At 36.6% G+C, this 14,375-nt stretch overlaps 1 protein-coding gene across 1 annotated transcript; it reads left to right on the forward strand.

Moving 5' to 3' along the window:
- The first annotated feature begins 13,064 nt into the window (after positions 1 to 13,064).
- Positions 13,065 to 13,903, forward strand: LOC112289837 (ubiquitin-ribosomal protein eS31 fusion protein). The gene is made up of 2 exons (XM_024535483.3): positions 13,065 to 13,160; positions 13,306 to 13,903. The coding sequence occupies exons 1-2, from the start codon at positions 13,139 to 13,141 to the stop codon at positions 13,749 to 13,751; spliced, it is 468 nt and encodes a 155-aa protein (XP_024391251.1). The 5' UTR covers positions 13,065 to 13,138; the 3' UTR covers positions 13,752 to 13,903.
- Positions 13,904 to 14,375: the final 472 nt, after the last annotated feature.

Raw genomic sequence — 14,375 nt, forward strand, 5'->3', positions numbered from 1 at the left:
GTTGTCACACTTTACAGCTTGGCTAATAGCTTCGTTGAGCGTTTGAGGATCAGGAAGAGATAACAGCAAGTCCTTCACATCATCCTTCAAGCCCCAATAAAACTGACTCACTAACGCCTCTTCACCCCAATTAATGTCACTTGCCAATTGTCTGAAATCCGAGGCATAGACTGATGCAGAGCGTGTTCCTTGTCGTAGCGATCGGATCTTTGTTGTAGCCCATCGAACTTTATCATGCTCGCCAAATGCTTCTGCAAACGCCTCCAAGAACGTTTCAAAGTTGCTCAGGATTGGCGATCGCTTCTCGAACAAGGGAGTAAACCAAGACAGGGCTTGTGCTGTAAGCAAGGTTCCAACAAGTCCAACACGCGCTTCCTCCGTCGGATAACGTTCGGGCTGTAAAATTGTTATCAACCTGATTTGGTTGACAAAACCTCGAAACTTGGAACGAGTTCCATCAAACTTATCCGGAAGACTAACTCGAGGCTCCTTTCGTTGTAGGACTACTCGATCTTGTTGAAATGGAGGTAGAACTGCTTCTTCTGGCGCAGAAGTTTGAGGCTGATATGCTTTAGATGGCGCTATCCCAGATGCTCCATTGTTATGGAGTCCTACCATGACTCCTTCGATCTCTGTTGTCCTATGTGACAACGAGGCAAGAGCATTTATGATGGCGTCTAGTTTGGATTCCAAACTTTCAGCCATTTTAACGTCTTAACCTTCGGCTAACCTTCAGAAAGAAGAAAAAAGAGTTTTGACAAGAGGACAATATTGGTTCAGAGGAGAGTACTCCGCAACCTCTAAAATGCCTTAAGACTCCAAGATGAGGGGTAATCCACTCTCTCCAAGAAGAATAAGGCTCCAATATTGAGAAAGAAGAGATATCAGTTTAGAGGAGGGTAATCTGCAACCTCTAAAACACTAGCACACCTTCAAGAAGAGAGGTAATCCACTCTCTAACAAGAAGGAACTAGCTCTGATACCAGTGAAAATGCAGTCTCGACAAACTGTCACGGACACAAAATACAGACTTGAAATCTAACAAGAAGTTCAAGAAGAAGTGGCAGAACTAGATGAAACAAATGAGTACAAGAACAACACCAGAAAGGTGAGCTAGAACTCCAAGAGATGTGTTGTCGAGACTGAAGAACCCTTCAGCCTCGACTCCTATATATACTACTGAATAGGAAGCTTCTCGAGCTACTTCCGCTAACTAGGACGCTTCTTCAACAACTTCTACTAATTAGGAAACTTCTCGAACAACTTCCTAGAATCTATCAGAATATTTTAGAACCTTCTAAGAATATTCTAGAACCTTCTAAGAGAATCTTTAGGAAATATTCTAAGAATCTTCTAGAACCTTCTAAAGGAATCTTTAGAAAATCTTTAGAGAATATTCTAGAAGAATATTCGAAGAATCTTCCAATGTATGTCCATGACAATTAGATAATATAACAAATGATCAATTGGGTGGGCCGGAGGAAATAGTAACTTTGTAGGATTTTGTCAAATAGTTTTTAGATAGGTAAAAATTGTTTGTTTGTGAGGACGCTGCATAGATAGGAGTGAAGCTATATAAAATAGATATTAGTTCATTTTTGTAAGATATTGGTAAAATAGATTAATAGTCTATAGAATAGTCAGTTCAGAAAGACAGATGGTTAACTTAGTTATTAAAAGCGGTTAATTACAAGATTATGGTTAGAATCTAGGGATAGGGAGTAAGTATATAGGAGTTGTAGAAGTTAGTTTGAGAACCAGATTATGATAGTCATGAGCCAGGATTAAGCTTGGTGCTACTTTTTTGTTTTTCTTTATTGTTGAAAAGTAATGGATAGTTTCTAAATACTAAGAAGTGAGTCTGTAGAATAAATCAGAGATTGATTTATAAATTATTGATTATGTAATTTGAGCAATGAGTGATTGAATTATATGAGGAGTTATTGAAAGATTATGATTGTTGTTTATTGAGAGCTGTGTGTGTTTGAAAAAGAAAGTCTGTAATTATAGAAATTATGTGAATTCAGATTGGTTGGAGTGAAGTCTGTTATTTCTGGTGTTGGATGGAAATCATGTGTTTTAAGTGGTCTTTTGAAAGTACAAGGTTGCACACTATTGTTATCAATTAATAAAGGAGTATTATTATTGGGAGAAAGCATTGTAGTATTTCTTGGTATTTTAGTGGTTAAGAATACGATTAATTGTGTGATCCTAACAAGTAAAACTCATGCACTTAGTCTTTTTTTGTGTTCAAATTCCCGTATACAGGTTTATTCTATTATTGTAGAATAAATAAAACAACAATCACATTTATCTTATATTATAATTTACAAAAAATTTAGCTAATGAGTGCAACATCATCTCACTTTACATCAATTATAAGGTGTCAAAATTATGAAGCATATAATAATATGGATTGATTGCCTTGTTGCAAAATATAGATCTTATTTATTGTAATATAAATTATATCATATTTTTTATATATAGATCAAAAAAAATTCAAAAAAACTCTAAATTATCTAATAATAGATCATATTATTTAAAAAAAGATAAAAACCATGATAATACAAAAATTGAAAGAATTTTATTAATAAATGTGACTAATTGTTAGAGACATAGTCCTTAGATCCTTCTAGAAGTAAGTCTCTGGAACCTTCTAGAAGCTTCTTAGTTAGTAGAAGATGTTAGGAACATAGTCCTTAGAACCTTCTAGAGACAAGTTTCTAGAACCTTCTAGAAGCAAGTCTCTGGAACCTTCTAGAAGCTTCTTAGTTGGTAGAAGATATTAGGGACATAGTCCTTAGAACCTTCTAGAGACAAGTTTCTAGAATCTTCTAGAAGCAAGTTTCTAGAACCTTCTAGAAGCAAGTTTCTAGAACCTTCTAGAAGCTTCCTAATTAGTAGAAGTTGCTTGAGAAGCTTCTTAAATAGGGATATATATATTGGAATTGAGGCTGAAGAGTTCTTTAGTCTCGACAACACATCTCTTGGAGCTCTAGCTCACCTCTCTAGTATTGTTCTTGTATTCATCTGATTAATCTAGTTCTTGCCAGTTCTTCTTGAACTTCTTGTTAGCTCTCAAGCCTATATTTCTGTGTCCCTGACAGTTTGTCGAGACTACACTCACCTCAGATATCAGAGCTAGTTTCTTCTTCATTAGAGTGTGGATTACTCCTCTACTTGGAAGTGTACTAGCATTTTAGAGGTTGCGGATTACCCTCCTCTAAACTGATACTTCTTTTATTACAATATTGGAGTCTTATTCTTCTTGGAGAGATTGCATTACCCCTTTCCTTGAAACTCTTAAGGCATTTTAAAGGTTGCGGAGTACCCTCCTCTAAACCAATATTGTCTTCTTGTAGAGTCATTTTTGTCCTTGTCTCAGAATGATTGGAGGCCAAGACATTAGTATGACAAAAAGTTCGGAGTCCAAGTTGGATGCTATTATGAATATCCTCGCTACGTTATCACAAAGAATTGCAGAGATTGAAGGTGTCGTGGCAAGGCTTCATAATGATGGAGCATCTGGGATGGCACAATCTAGGTTGCACTAGCCTCAAATTTCTGCACTTGGAGAAGCAACTTTGCCTCAGGTTCGACAAGCATCGCTGGTTCTACAATATAAGGAGCCCCGAGTTAGCCTTCCAGACATGTTCGATGGTAAACGTTCCAAGTTTTGAAGATTCGTCAAGGAAATCAGGTTGATAACAGTTTTACAACGCAAACGCTATCCAACGGAGGAGTCACGTATTGGGCTTGTTGGAACCTTACTTACAGGGCAAGCTCTATCATGGTTTGTTCCTTTATTTGAGAAACGATCGTCCATACTAAATAACTTTTAAACCTTTTTGGAGGCATTTTCGAAAGCATTTAGTAAACACGACAAGGTTCGATGGACTACAACAAAGATCCGGTCACTATGACAAGGGATGCGCTCTACATCAGTCTATGCATAAGATTTCAAGCAATTAGCATGCGACATCAATTGGGACGAAGAAGCGTTGATGAGTCAATTTTATTGGGGTTTAAGAGACAATGTGAAGGATTTTCTGTTAACTCTTCTTGATCCGCAAACGCTCAACGAAGCTATTAGCCAAGCTGTGAAGTGCAATAACTGCCTATTCCAACTTTGCTAAGACCAACGTTGTCGTATTACGTGCTTTCCTGCTCGAGAACGCGCCAAGCGTCTGGTTGTAGAAGATAGTATAGAGATTCACCGATAGTCAAGCAGTCTATCAGTTTTGACTGCTGAAATATAAACGACTGCAACAATGTACTGTAAATCTATACGGATGCTCTTTGATTGCTTGTCGAAGTCCTTTTTGTCCCAGCCGGTAGGTCTCTAGACGTTACAGAGAACCCCGAACAACCCAAACTATTAATCTTCAATACCGCTTTGTATTTACGATCTTGTATCCACTGACTGTCTTGTTAGATTAACCCAATAAATTTCATTCATTCCGCATACTCAATCCTATAGACACCCTTTTAATCCTTCAATCACAGACGTAACTCGATTTCACAAAACAGTCAAGAGTATTCAAACCCACTTCATTAAAAATCCCGATTCACCATTACAATACTGACTTCAGCAGCGATTGCCTCAGTCTTCTCAAAACTCTACGAAGAAGAAAAATCCAAATTCTATGTCTTTTCTTCCCCGACCCTAAGCATGAAGCTCCTCTCTCTAATCCCCCCTGATCTTCAAAAACCTCCAATAAAACCGAACTAGTAACCTTGCAAAAACTTGAAAATCCCCCTGATCTTCAAAAACCTCCAATAAAACCGAACTAGTAACCTTGCAAAAACTTGAAAATCCCCCCACTCTTCAAAAACCTCCAATGAAACCGAACTAGTAACCTTGCAAAAACTTGAAAACCCCCCGCTCTTCAAAAACCTCTTCAAACTTATTCTTCCCCTAACCTTATCCTCTTGAATTCCTTCAATCTTCCGTCTTGGATCCGAAATTGGCTCCCGTCGTCAGAGCTTAGATCCAAAATTGGCTCACGTCATCAAGGCCTTCTCCTCCGTTTTTACCTTTAAGAGATCCATTTGCCGCAAACAACGTTTTTTGGATGTTCCCGTAATTGGGTCTGCATTGGGTTGCCCGGCCAATTCAGGTCTCATATTGGGTAAGAGGACCCGAATTGGATTCTCGAAATTGAATCCAATTGGCTCTTCGAACCCGTCGTGTGAATTGGTCCTTCTCTTCCTGCTGACTCCTGTTATTGGAATTGAATGGAGCATTTCAGTATGCCTCGGCTGATTGTAACGGGGTGACTGAACCTGGCCACTCAGTATTTGTACAGGAGTTGGTCGTTGCTCCCAACATTCGAGGTAACTGAATATTAATAAAATTCCCCTTTCTTTTTATTTTCACTATATACTCGTGTTACAATACGATAATGTTCAAGACAATATACGGTTCGCCACGCCCCAACTATGTCGGCAAGCAGTGCAAATTCACATTCAGAGTTAGAAGACATACAAATTAATGCGATACGTGTCAAATTCCTTACTCTAGAAGAAAAAAAGCGGCGTATGGAGGAATGTCTATACTTGTATTGCGGTGAAGAAGGCCACAAAGTTGGAAACTACCCCAAGAAGCAAAATCAACGTATTGTCAAGACTAGGGGCACATTTATTCAAGAAAACGAGGATGCCTAGCCACAATAGGAAGCGTGCGGCTGGATAGTGAAATATCGCAATAACAATTAGGTTCCTTTCTTTCTATTCAACATGCCTTTTGCTTTACAATTCTTTTTTTTATTGGTCCTCAAAAATTGAGAACCTTAGCATTATTAGATTCAGGAGCATCTGCTTGTTTCTTAGACAAAGAATTTGCGAAGCGTCATAAGATCCCTTTAGTACAAAAATCCAAACCTATTTACGTTGGGGTCATAGATGGGCAACCTTTATTATATGGTAGTGTCATCCACGAATCAGAACCTATAGAAGTGACGTTTAAGGGCCATAGTAGTCATATTGTTTTCAATATTATTAGAACCCCATCAAATCCTATTATTCTTGGTCTTTCTTGGTTGGAAAAGCATAACCCATCTATAGATTGGAGGTTGCAAAAGATGACCTTTCCACAAAATCACCCAAGAGCAAGCCTAGTAGAAAACCCCAAATAGAGAAATCATTATTCATTGGAGCAAGAGCGTTTATAAGATCGTTCAAGGAAGGCACACCGTTTATCATTTATGCGGCTCCAACTACCAGGGAGAAGATCTCGACAATAAGTATACCTAAGCAATATAAGGATTTTAAAGACGTGTTTTAAAAGAAGAATGCCGACATGCTACTGGAACACCGACCATATGATTGCGCCATAGACTTACAATAAGGAGCACAACCGTCTTTTGGCTCAATCTACAATCTATCCCAGATGGAGTTGGCGGAGTTGCAGAAGTACATCAACAAGAATCGAGCCAAGAACTTCATTCGTCATTCAAAATCGTCAACTGGAGCACCTATCTTATTTGTGAAGAAGAAAGATGGCTCATTGCGGATGTGCGTGGACTATCGAGGCCTCAACAAGGTAACAAAGAAGAATCATTACCCGTTACCCTTGATTTTTGGTCTCTTAGAACAACTTGGATGTATAAGGATCTTTACAAAAATTGATCTAAGAGGAGCTTACAATCTCGTACAAATCAAAGAAGGAGATGAGTAGAAGACAGCGTTCCGTACAAGATATGGCCATTTTGAGTATAATGTCATGCCCTTTGATCTTACCAATGCTCCAACGGTCTTTCAACATATGATGAATGACATTTTCTGAGAGTACCTTGATGATTTTGTTGTCATCTTCTTAGATGATATTCTGATATTCTCCAAAAACAAAGAAGAGCATGAAAAGCACGTTCGTTTGGTCTTGGAGAAACTACGCGAGCGAGGACTATATGCCAAGTTGGAGAAGTGTTTATTTCACCAAATAGAGATGGAGTTTTTGGGATTCGTTGCGACTACGGAAGGCTTGAAGATGGACCCCAAGAAGGTGGAAGCAATCGTGTCCTAGGAGGTTCTGAAGATGGTTAGAGACGTACAATGCTTTCTTGGTTTTGTCAACTTCTATCGGATCTTCATCAAGAATTACTCTCAAGTTGCTGCTCCTCTCACTCGGTTGACATGCAAGGATAAACTGGAATGGAGACCTCTAGTGGAGAAGGCATTTCAAGTCTTGAAGATCGCATTTACTATGGCTCCAATCTTGGTACATCTAGACTTTACAAAGGCCTTTTATTTAGAAATTGATGCTTCAGATTTTGCTTTGGGAGCTGTACTTTCACAAATGGGAGAAGACAAGAAGCTCTATCTAGTTGCATTCTATTCTTGAAAGTTCTCTGTTGCTGAAATCAATTATGAGATCCACAATAAGGAACTTCTTGCTATAGTGGATTCTTTCCAAGAATGGCATCACTTTCTTGAAAGAGCTGCACATTTAGTGATCGTATATACAGATCACAAGAATTTGGAGTATTTCATGTTGGCTCGAGTTCTAAATCGACATCAAGCTCGGTGGAATATGTCACTATCTAGGTTCGATTTTGTTATCACTTATCGACCTGGAAAGCAGCAAGGACTATCTGATGCCTTATCGAGGAGATCATATCTTGTACCAAAGATTAAAGAAGCAGTGTTTGATCAACAATGTACGACGTTGTTGAAGCTAAAGTAATTTTGGCTTTGCGCTACTATCGTGCCAATTGATGCTGACTTCTTGAATTAGGTACGTGCTGTGACCATTGAAGATTTAGTAGCCATTGATATCAAGCAACGTGCCAATGACAACAAGTTCAAGGTGGAGGGAGATCTTTTATACTTTGAGGAGCGATTGTATATTCCAAAAGGACCACCACGACTCTGAGTTCTTCAATCTTACCACGATTTTCCAGCTGTGGGATATTTTGGATTCAACAAGACCTTGAAGCTTATTTCTCGAGATTTTTGGTGGCCCCAAATGTGGAAGGATGTGAAAGATTTTGTCCTCTCTTATGACATTTGTTCAAGATCGAAGAATCCTCGGCATCACCTTTATGGACTCCTATAGCCATTGCCGATTCCACGTTGACCATGGTCTTCAATTTCCATGGACTTCATCACAGACCTGCCATCATCGAACTCATTTGATAGCATCTTTGTCGTGATAGATCGGCTTACAAAAATGGCGCACTTTGTCCCTTGCAAGAAGACATCGTCCAGTGAAGTCATAGCAAGGCTCTTTCTCGGTAATGTGTATCGTTATCACGGACTATCAGATGATATCGTATCAGATCGAGGAATCCAGTTCGTATCAAAGTTTTGGAGATCTCTCTTTGAGATATTGAAGGTGGATATCAAGCTTTCTTCGGCTTTTTATCCTCAAACTGACGGCCAAACGGAACGAGTGAACCAAATCTTGGAACAATACTTACAATGCAGCATCAACTATCAGTAAGACGATTGGACCGCATATCTGCTGCTAGTCGAGTTTGCATATAACAACACCCTCCATGCGTCGACTCAATACACACCATTCTTTTCCAACTATGGATATCATTCGAAGCTTGATTTATTGAGTCCGTCAACAAATAACAATCCAACAACTGAAGGATTTACGAAACAACTATCAAAGCTTCAAAATACATTGAAGCTTCAATTACAATCCGCTCAAGAATCCTACAAGGCGTCTCCAGACAGATTTTGGAATTAAGCACCTACTTTCAAAATTGGAGATAAAGCATGGCTTCTTTGACAGAATATCAAGACCAAGCGACCATGTGATAAGTTGGACTATCAAAGATTGGGACCATTTATCATCCCGAAGCAAATCAATCTAGTGGCGTACCATCTGAAATTACCAACTTCTATGAAGGTACATCCAGTCTTTCATGTTTCTCTGTTGGAGCCTTATCGAGAGTTGTCTTTTCTTGAAAGAGTGCAATGTCTGCCACCTAGTATTGAGATCGAGAACTACGAGGAATACGAGGTTGAAAAGGTATTGGATTCACGGCGAAGGTGGGGCAAGTTGGAGTATCTTGTTCATTAGTACGGCTACAACATTAATGAGCAAACGTGGGAGCCAACTGAAAATCTCACCAATGCGCTGCAAAAGATACAGGAGTTTCATCAACAACATCCTCATAAACCTAAGTTGGTTCGATGATAGCTTCCTTCTGAAGCTTGCTCACTCAAGAATATAAAAAAGGGGGAGAGCACCACCAAAATTCGTAATTGATGTAGTTATTTTCTCCAAGATAAAGTAGAATTTTTTCAATAGCCATAGTTTGGTCTTCTGATATGGATAGCCAAGAGATAGATACTATGCCAGTCAGATTATCTCAACCAACTAGCTCACGAAGGTGACCCCGAGATGAAGAACTGCCTACACCACGACGACGATGGAGGATACCGAGTAAACAATCATTGGTGATTGTATTTGAGTTCGAGCCTGCTTACAATGGTGAACCAAACGGCGTGTTTGCAAGACAATTTCACAATAAGGACACGAAAGTTTATGCTTGGTTAGAAGTCAAAGGTGTGGGCCACTACTGTTGACTTCAAGGACCAATGAACTACTTGCCTTGTGAACAATAGTTGGAGTTCATAGCAGACGTTATGCGACAGATCTTCATTTTCTTGTGTTGGTACTGATTAACAACAACATTGCTTCTCAGAGACCTCGAAGCTAAAGGAGGGGGTGATGTTAGGGACATAGTCCTTAGAACCTTCGAGAGACAAGTTTCTAGAACCTTCTAGAAGCAAGTCTCTAGAACCTTCTAGAAGCTTCCTAGTTGCTAGAAGTTGCTTGAGAAGCTTCCTAAATAGGGGTATATATTGGAATCGAGACTGAAGAGTTCTTTAGTCTCGACAACACATCTCTTGGAGCTCTAGCTCACCTCTCTAGTATTGTTCTTGTATTCATCTGATTAATCTAGTTCTTGCCAGTTCTTCTTGAACTTCTTGTTAGATCTCGAGCCTGTATTTCTGTGTACGTGATACTAATGATCTTAGAATTGGATAGCTTTGTAGTTAAAGTTTAATTGCAAATTATACTTGATTGATGAATTCTTAAAATTTTGATCTTATACCATCAAACTTCTTAAGCAAAATAATTCTTAATTCTCTAATACTTGAATGATATTCTTCTATTAAAAAAAGTAGCATAATTTGGTGTAGATATTGAAACAACTTTAATCATCTTTATATCTTCACTACTTGCCAATCTTGTTGCTCCTAGTGGTAAATTGAGTTGTTACATAGCAAGCATTAACTCCCTCAATTGCTCTTGCATTTGTGCCATTGCACTCTTTATTTCAATAAGTTTTGCCATGATTATATAATAAAAAAAAATGTTTAATATCTCTTGAAATAAATAGAAGAGAAGACTAAGAAACAAAAGAAATTCTAAGAACAATATTAGTTTAAAAGTAAGCAATTTGTTACTTTTAATATACTTATATCTTATAAAAAAGAAAAGATAATCTATTATTAATAAATAAGAAACAAAGCTTTGATATTATAAGTGTACTCTTGTCAATCTGTCAAGGATAAGAATTCAATGAAAGAAAACAAACAAGTGAGATTTTTTTCAAAGAAAATTAAATATTTATATATATATATATATATATATATATATATATATATATATATATATATATATATATTAAAAAAAACTATAATAATTATTACCAAAAGACAAGAAAATTAGAAAATCTGGAAATTAGACTAAAAGTAAGAAAAAAATTGGTAAGAGTAAAGAAAGCTTCATTCTTGCCTTTATATATACTATCTACATAAGATCTATATGGCAACGTTTTATAGGACCTCCAACATGTGTCTAATTTGTGAGACACATATCTTAACTTATAAGGCAAATTTCTTATATGTATACTATACTATTAACTTGTACCACATACTATTAATATGTATAATACATGGCTTACTTGTTGGCTAAATTTCTAAACTATTAATCACCTATAGAAAGGTATAAAGATGAAATTATATCTATAAAGCTTCTATAAAACTTCTAAAAAGCTTATCTATAAGATATTATGAAATTAATCTATTTTTATTTACTTCTATTTATTCATATTATCTAGATAACTATTAGAGTAAATTTACATGTCTTTAATATCTTAGAAAATGTACATATACATTATGAATTGGTGGAATTGTGATATAAAAACTGAATTGTTCTTTGTTATAGCTAAGATATACAACAATGTTATTGCATATATTTATTGCAAGAATGTTAAGAGCCAATGGTCTATATATGCTTTGATAGATGAATTAGAAAGAATAAATATGTGAATATGTAATGTAATGTAATAATGGCAGCAATATTATGCAATTATTTCTAATTCATCTACTATCCATTAATATAACAAGAAAATTCTATAGCATGATGTTTTTGGATTGCACAAAAAAAAAAAAAAAAAAAAAAAAAAAAAAAGATTTTTTTTAAGGATTGTAGGTTGAAAAAGGTAAAATTTATTATTTTATTTTTACTTTGCATTCATAGTCAAGATAGAGACAACTACAAGAGGGCATTGATACAAATCTATGGTTTTTTCAAGGGCATTGCAATATTAGAGGTAATTTCTACAAACAATAGTTTGATCTTAATCTTTGTAGTTGCAACTATTATTTCCAAAATTAAGGATTTTTTGTGCCTTTAGCACATGGACAAAAGTTACTCTTAATTCACCTAAAGATGCATATAATATTATTTTTATTAATCTACTTTGTTTTGTCTTGTTTAGAACTATACCAAATAAGTAGAAACTTTTTCTTGCAAAAAATAAAACATAAGTATAAAATTATTTTTACTACCTTCCTAACTTTTGTATATGCTTTTAAAATAATTTTCTACTATATTTTCAATCAAGCTCTTTTATAATATAATCCTTCTTTTTTTTCTTTTTTTTTATCCAATAGCCATATTACAATATAATAATTTTTGCAATACCAAAATCTAAACAAAATGATTTATGAAAGGAAGTCCAAAATCTAAGTAAAAAAAACGTGTTTTTTTGTTCATGCTCTCTCTCTCTCTCAATTTTTTCATTTCTTACTTGAATGATTTTCTTAAACAAAATATCTTTCCAATCAATATTATATGCAAAGTTGATATAAATTATATCATAGGTTCAAAAATAGTTTGAAAAAAAAATGGTATATTTTTAAAAAACTTATAATAGTTTTTTAAAACTATTTAAAGAAATCTTGGTGTTTGAAGAATTTGATGTTTGAAAAATTGATTTTAAATAACATTGGTAGAAAATATATAAATTTTAGTTTTTTTAATCTCATAAAATTATATTTTAAAGATTGAATTTTAAAAAATTTCATAAGATTGAAATTTTAAATAAAATAAATTAATTATTATGTTTAAATAGCATTGAATTGTGATTATTATGTGCACTGAGTTTTTGTGTGCAACATACATATAAATGTTTATATATGTATACACACACCATTTTATGTGTTATTACAAATAAATTTCATCATGAATAGTATTCTAAAATAAAATGCCTAAAATGATATGCTTACATAAAATAATTTAATTAATAACATATATTATAATTATATTTTCATGATATTATTAAATTTGAGTTTATTATTTTAAAAATATTTTGATCTTTTCATTCAACTTTAAAATTATTTTGAAAACCAAGATGAAATTTATTTATTTAGTGAACAGTTTGTAGGAAATTGTATATGCAGAAATTTGAAATTCTCTTGTGATATTGAAACCAATCAATTCATAGAAACAAAAAAAAGATCATCCGAAAAAATATATATAGATGATCGGATGTAACGAGTGATGATATTCATTCATCACGCGTGCTTAGAATGAGGCGTGCATATCTTAATATCATAAGGATGTCGATTCAATAGAGTTTTGTGTGGGTTTCAGTCGAGCAGGGAAAAGAAGTGCCGAGTGTGTTGAGGCAGTCGATCGACGCTGATGAATGTAGGATATAGATGAATGAAAACGTTCAAACATGGATGAAAACCTAAGAAGCCTCCGCCATAAAGGATGGCGTGTGATTCTTTAAGGTCTCTTTGCTCTCCTCTGTTTCGGTGACGACGCACTCATCACGCTGCTGCTGAGCCCACTAGAGGAGGGGCGGTTCGGCCTCCAGCCATGCAGATCTTTGTGAAGACCCGTGAGTTCCTCTCTTGCTTCGCCGCATTTGCTTTTCCTTGTTGTATTCTCGCTTTCTGTGTTTGGACTTCTGCTTTATTCATGTATTGTAACGTTTAAATTGCGGCGCTGATGGGAGATTTGCTGTGTTTTCGTGATGTGTTCAGTGACGGGCAAGACTATCACCCTTGAAGTGGAGTCTTCTGATACCATCGACAATGTGAAGTCAAAAATTCAGGACAAGGAGGGAATTCCCCCCGACCAGCAGCGGCTGATCTTCGCCGGAAAGCAGCTCGAGGATGGACGCACTCTGGCTGACTACAATATCCAGAAGGAGTCAACCCTGCACCTGGTACTCCGCCTGCGAGGTGGAGCGAAGAAGAGGAAGAAAAAAACCTATACGAAGCCGAAGAAGCTGAAACACAAGAAGAAAAAAGTGAAGCTCGCTGTGTTGCAGTTTTACAAGGTGGATGACTCCGGGAAGGTGCAGCGGCTGCGTAAGGAGTGCCCTAACCCTGACTGCGGGGCGGGTACGTTCATGGCGAACCACTTCGACCGACACTACTGTGGGAAGTGTGGTCTGACCTACGTGTACCAGAAGGCCGAGGCTTGATTGGGCTGAACTATGTTCTGGATGAGAGGAAGTGGGCTTGAAGGGTAGTGAGATATCATGTGCAGGTGCTAGTTAGAGGCAGTGTTTACTTCAGTGGCCAATTACTTAATAGATCACATATGAAGTAAATTTTTTTGAGTTTCACGCAGTAATCTGCTAGGGATGTGAATTTCGCAACCATCGATGTCATGGCCTTGCAATGATTCCTGTCGTCCACGCTGATCCTTGCTGGTGAGTGGTTCGTGCTCTGATAGAGATATCGAAGCATTGTCTGTCGTGTATCTGGGAGCTGATATCAACGGTTTGTGTTGGCGAATTGCTACGTAATATGGTGTAAGTGAAGTTGATATGTCAATTAAATTCAATTTCATTCATCTCATCAGGATCGACTTTGACCTGCCACTAGGTGGTAATACTTTACTCATACTTAACTACAGTTCCGTGCAAAAGCTCGCTGCGAAAAATTGAATGCCTCGTGGTTCGCGCAATCTGCTGCTCAAATGATCATCGAACGCGAAAGCATGAATGACAACCATGAAATTCTCAATTGATCATGAACAATTATTCCCCAGGGCTAGGATGTGAAGATCTGGAGAATTTGACCTTGACTAGAATTTCCCGTAC

The sequence above is a fragment of the Physcomitrium patens genome, chromosome 12 (genome assembly GCF_059467195.1).
Source record: "Physcomitrium patens ecotype Gransden chromosome 12, ASM5946719v1, whole genome shotgun sequence".
In the NCBI taxonomy this organism is placed as follows: Eukaryota; Viridiplantae; Streptophyta; class Bryopsida; order Funariales; family Funariaceae; genus Physcomitrium; species Physcomitrium patens.

Excerpts from the sequence above, each read along its gene's own strand:
- LOC112289837 (XM_024535483.3), top strand. The coding sequence starts at position 13,139 with ATGCAGATCTTTGTGAAGACCC. Across the intron at positions 13,161-13,305 it reads GCAGATCTTTGTGAAGACCC|TGACGGGCAAGACTATCACC; the intron begins GTGAGTTCCTCT and ends TGATGTGTTCAG.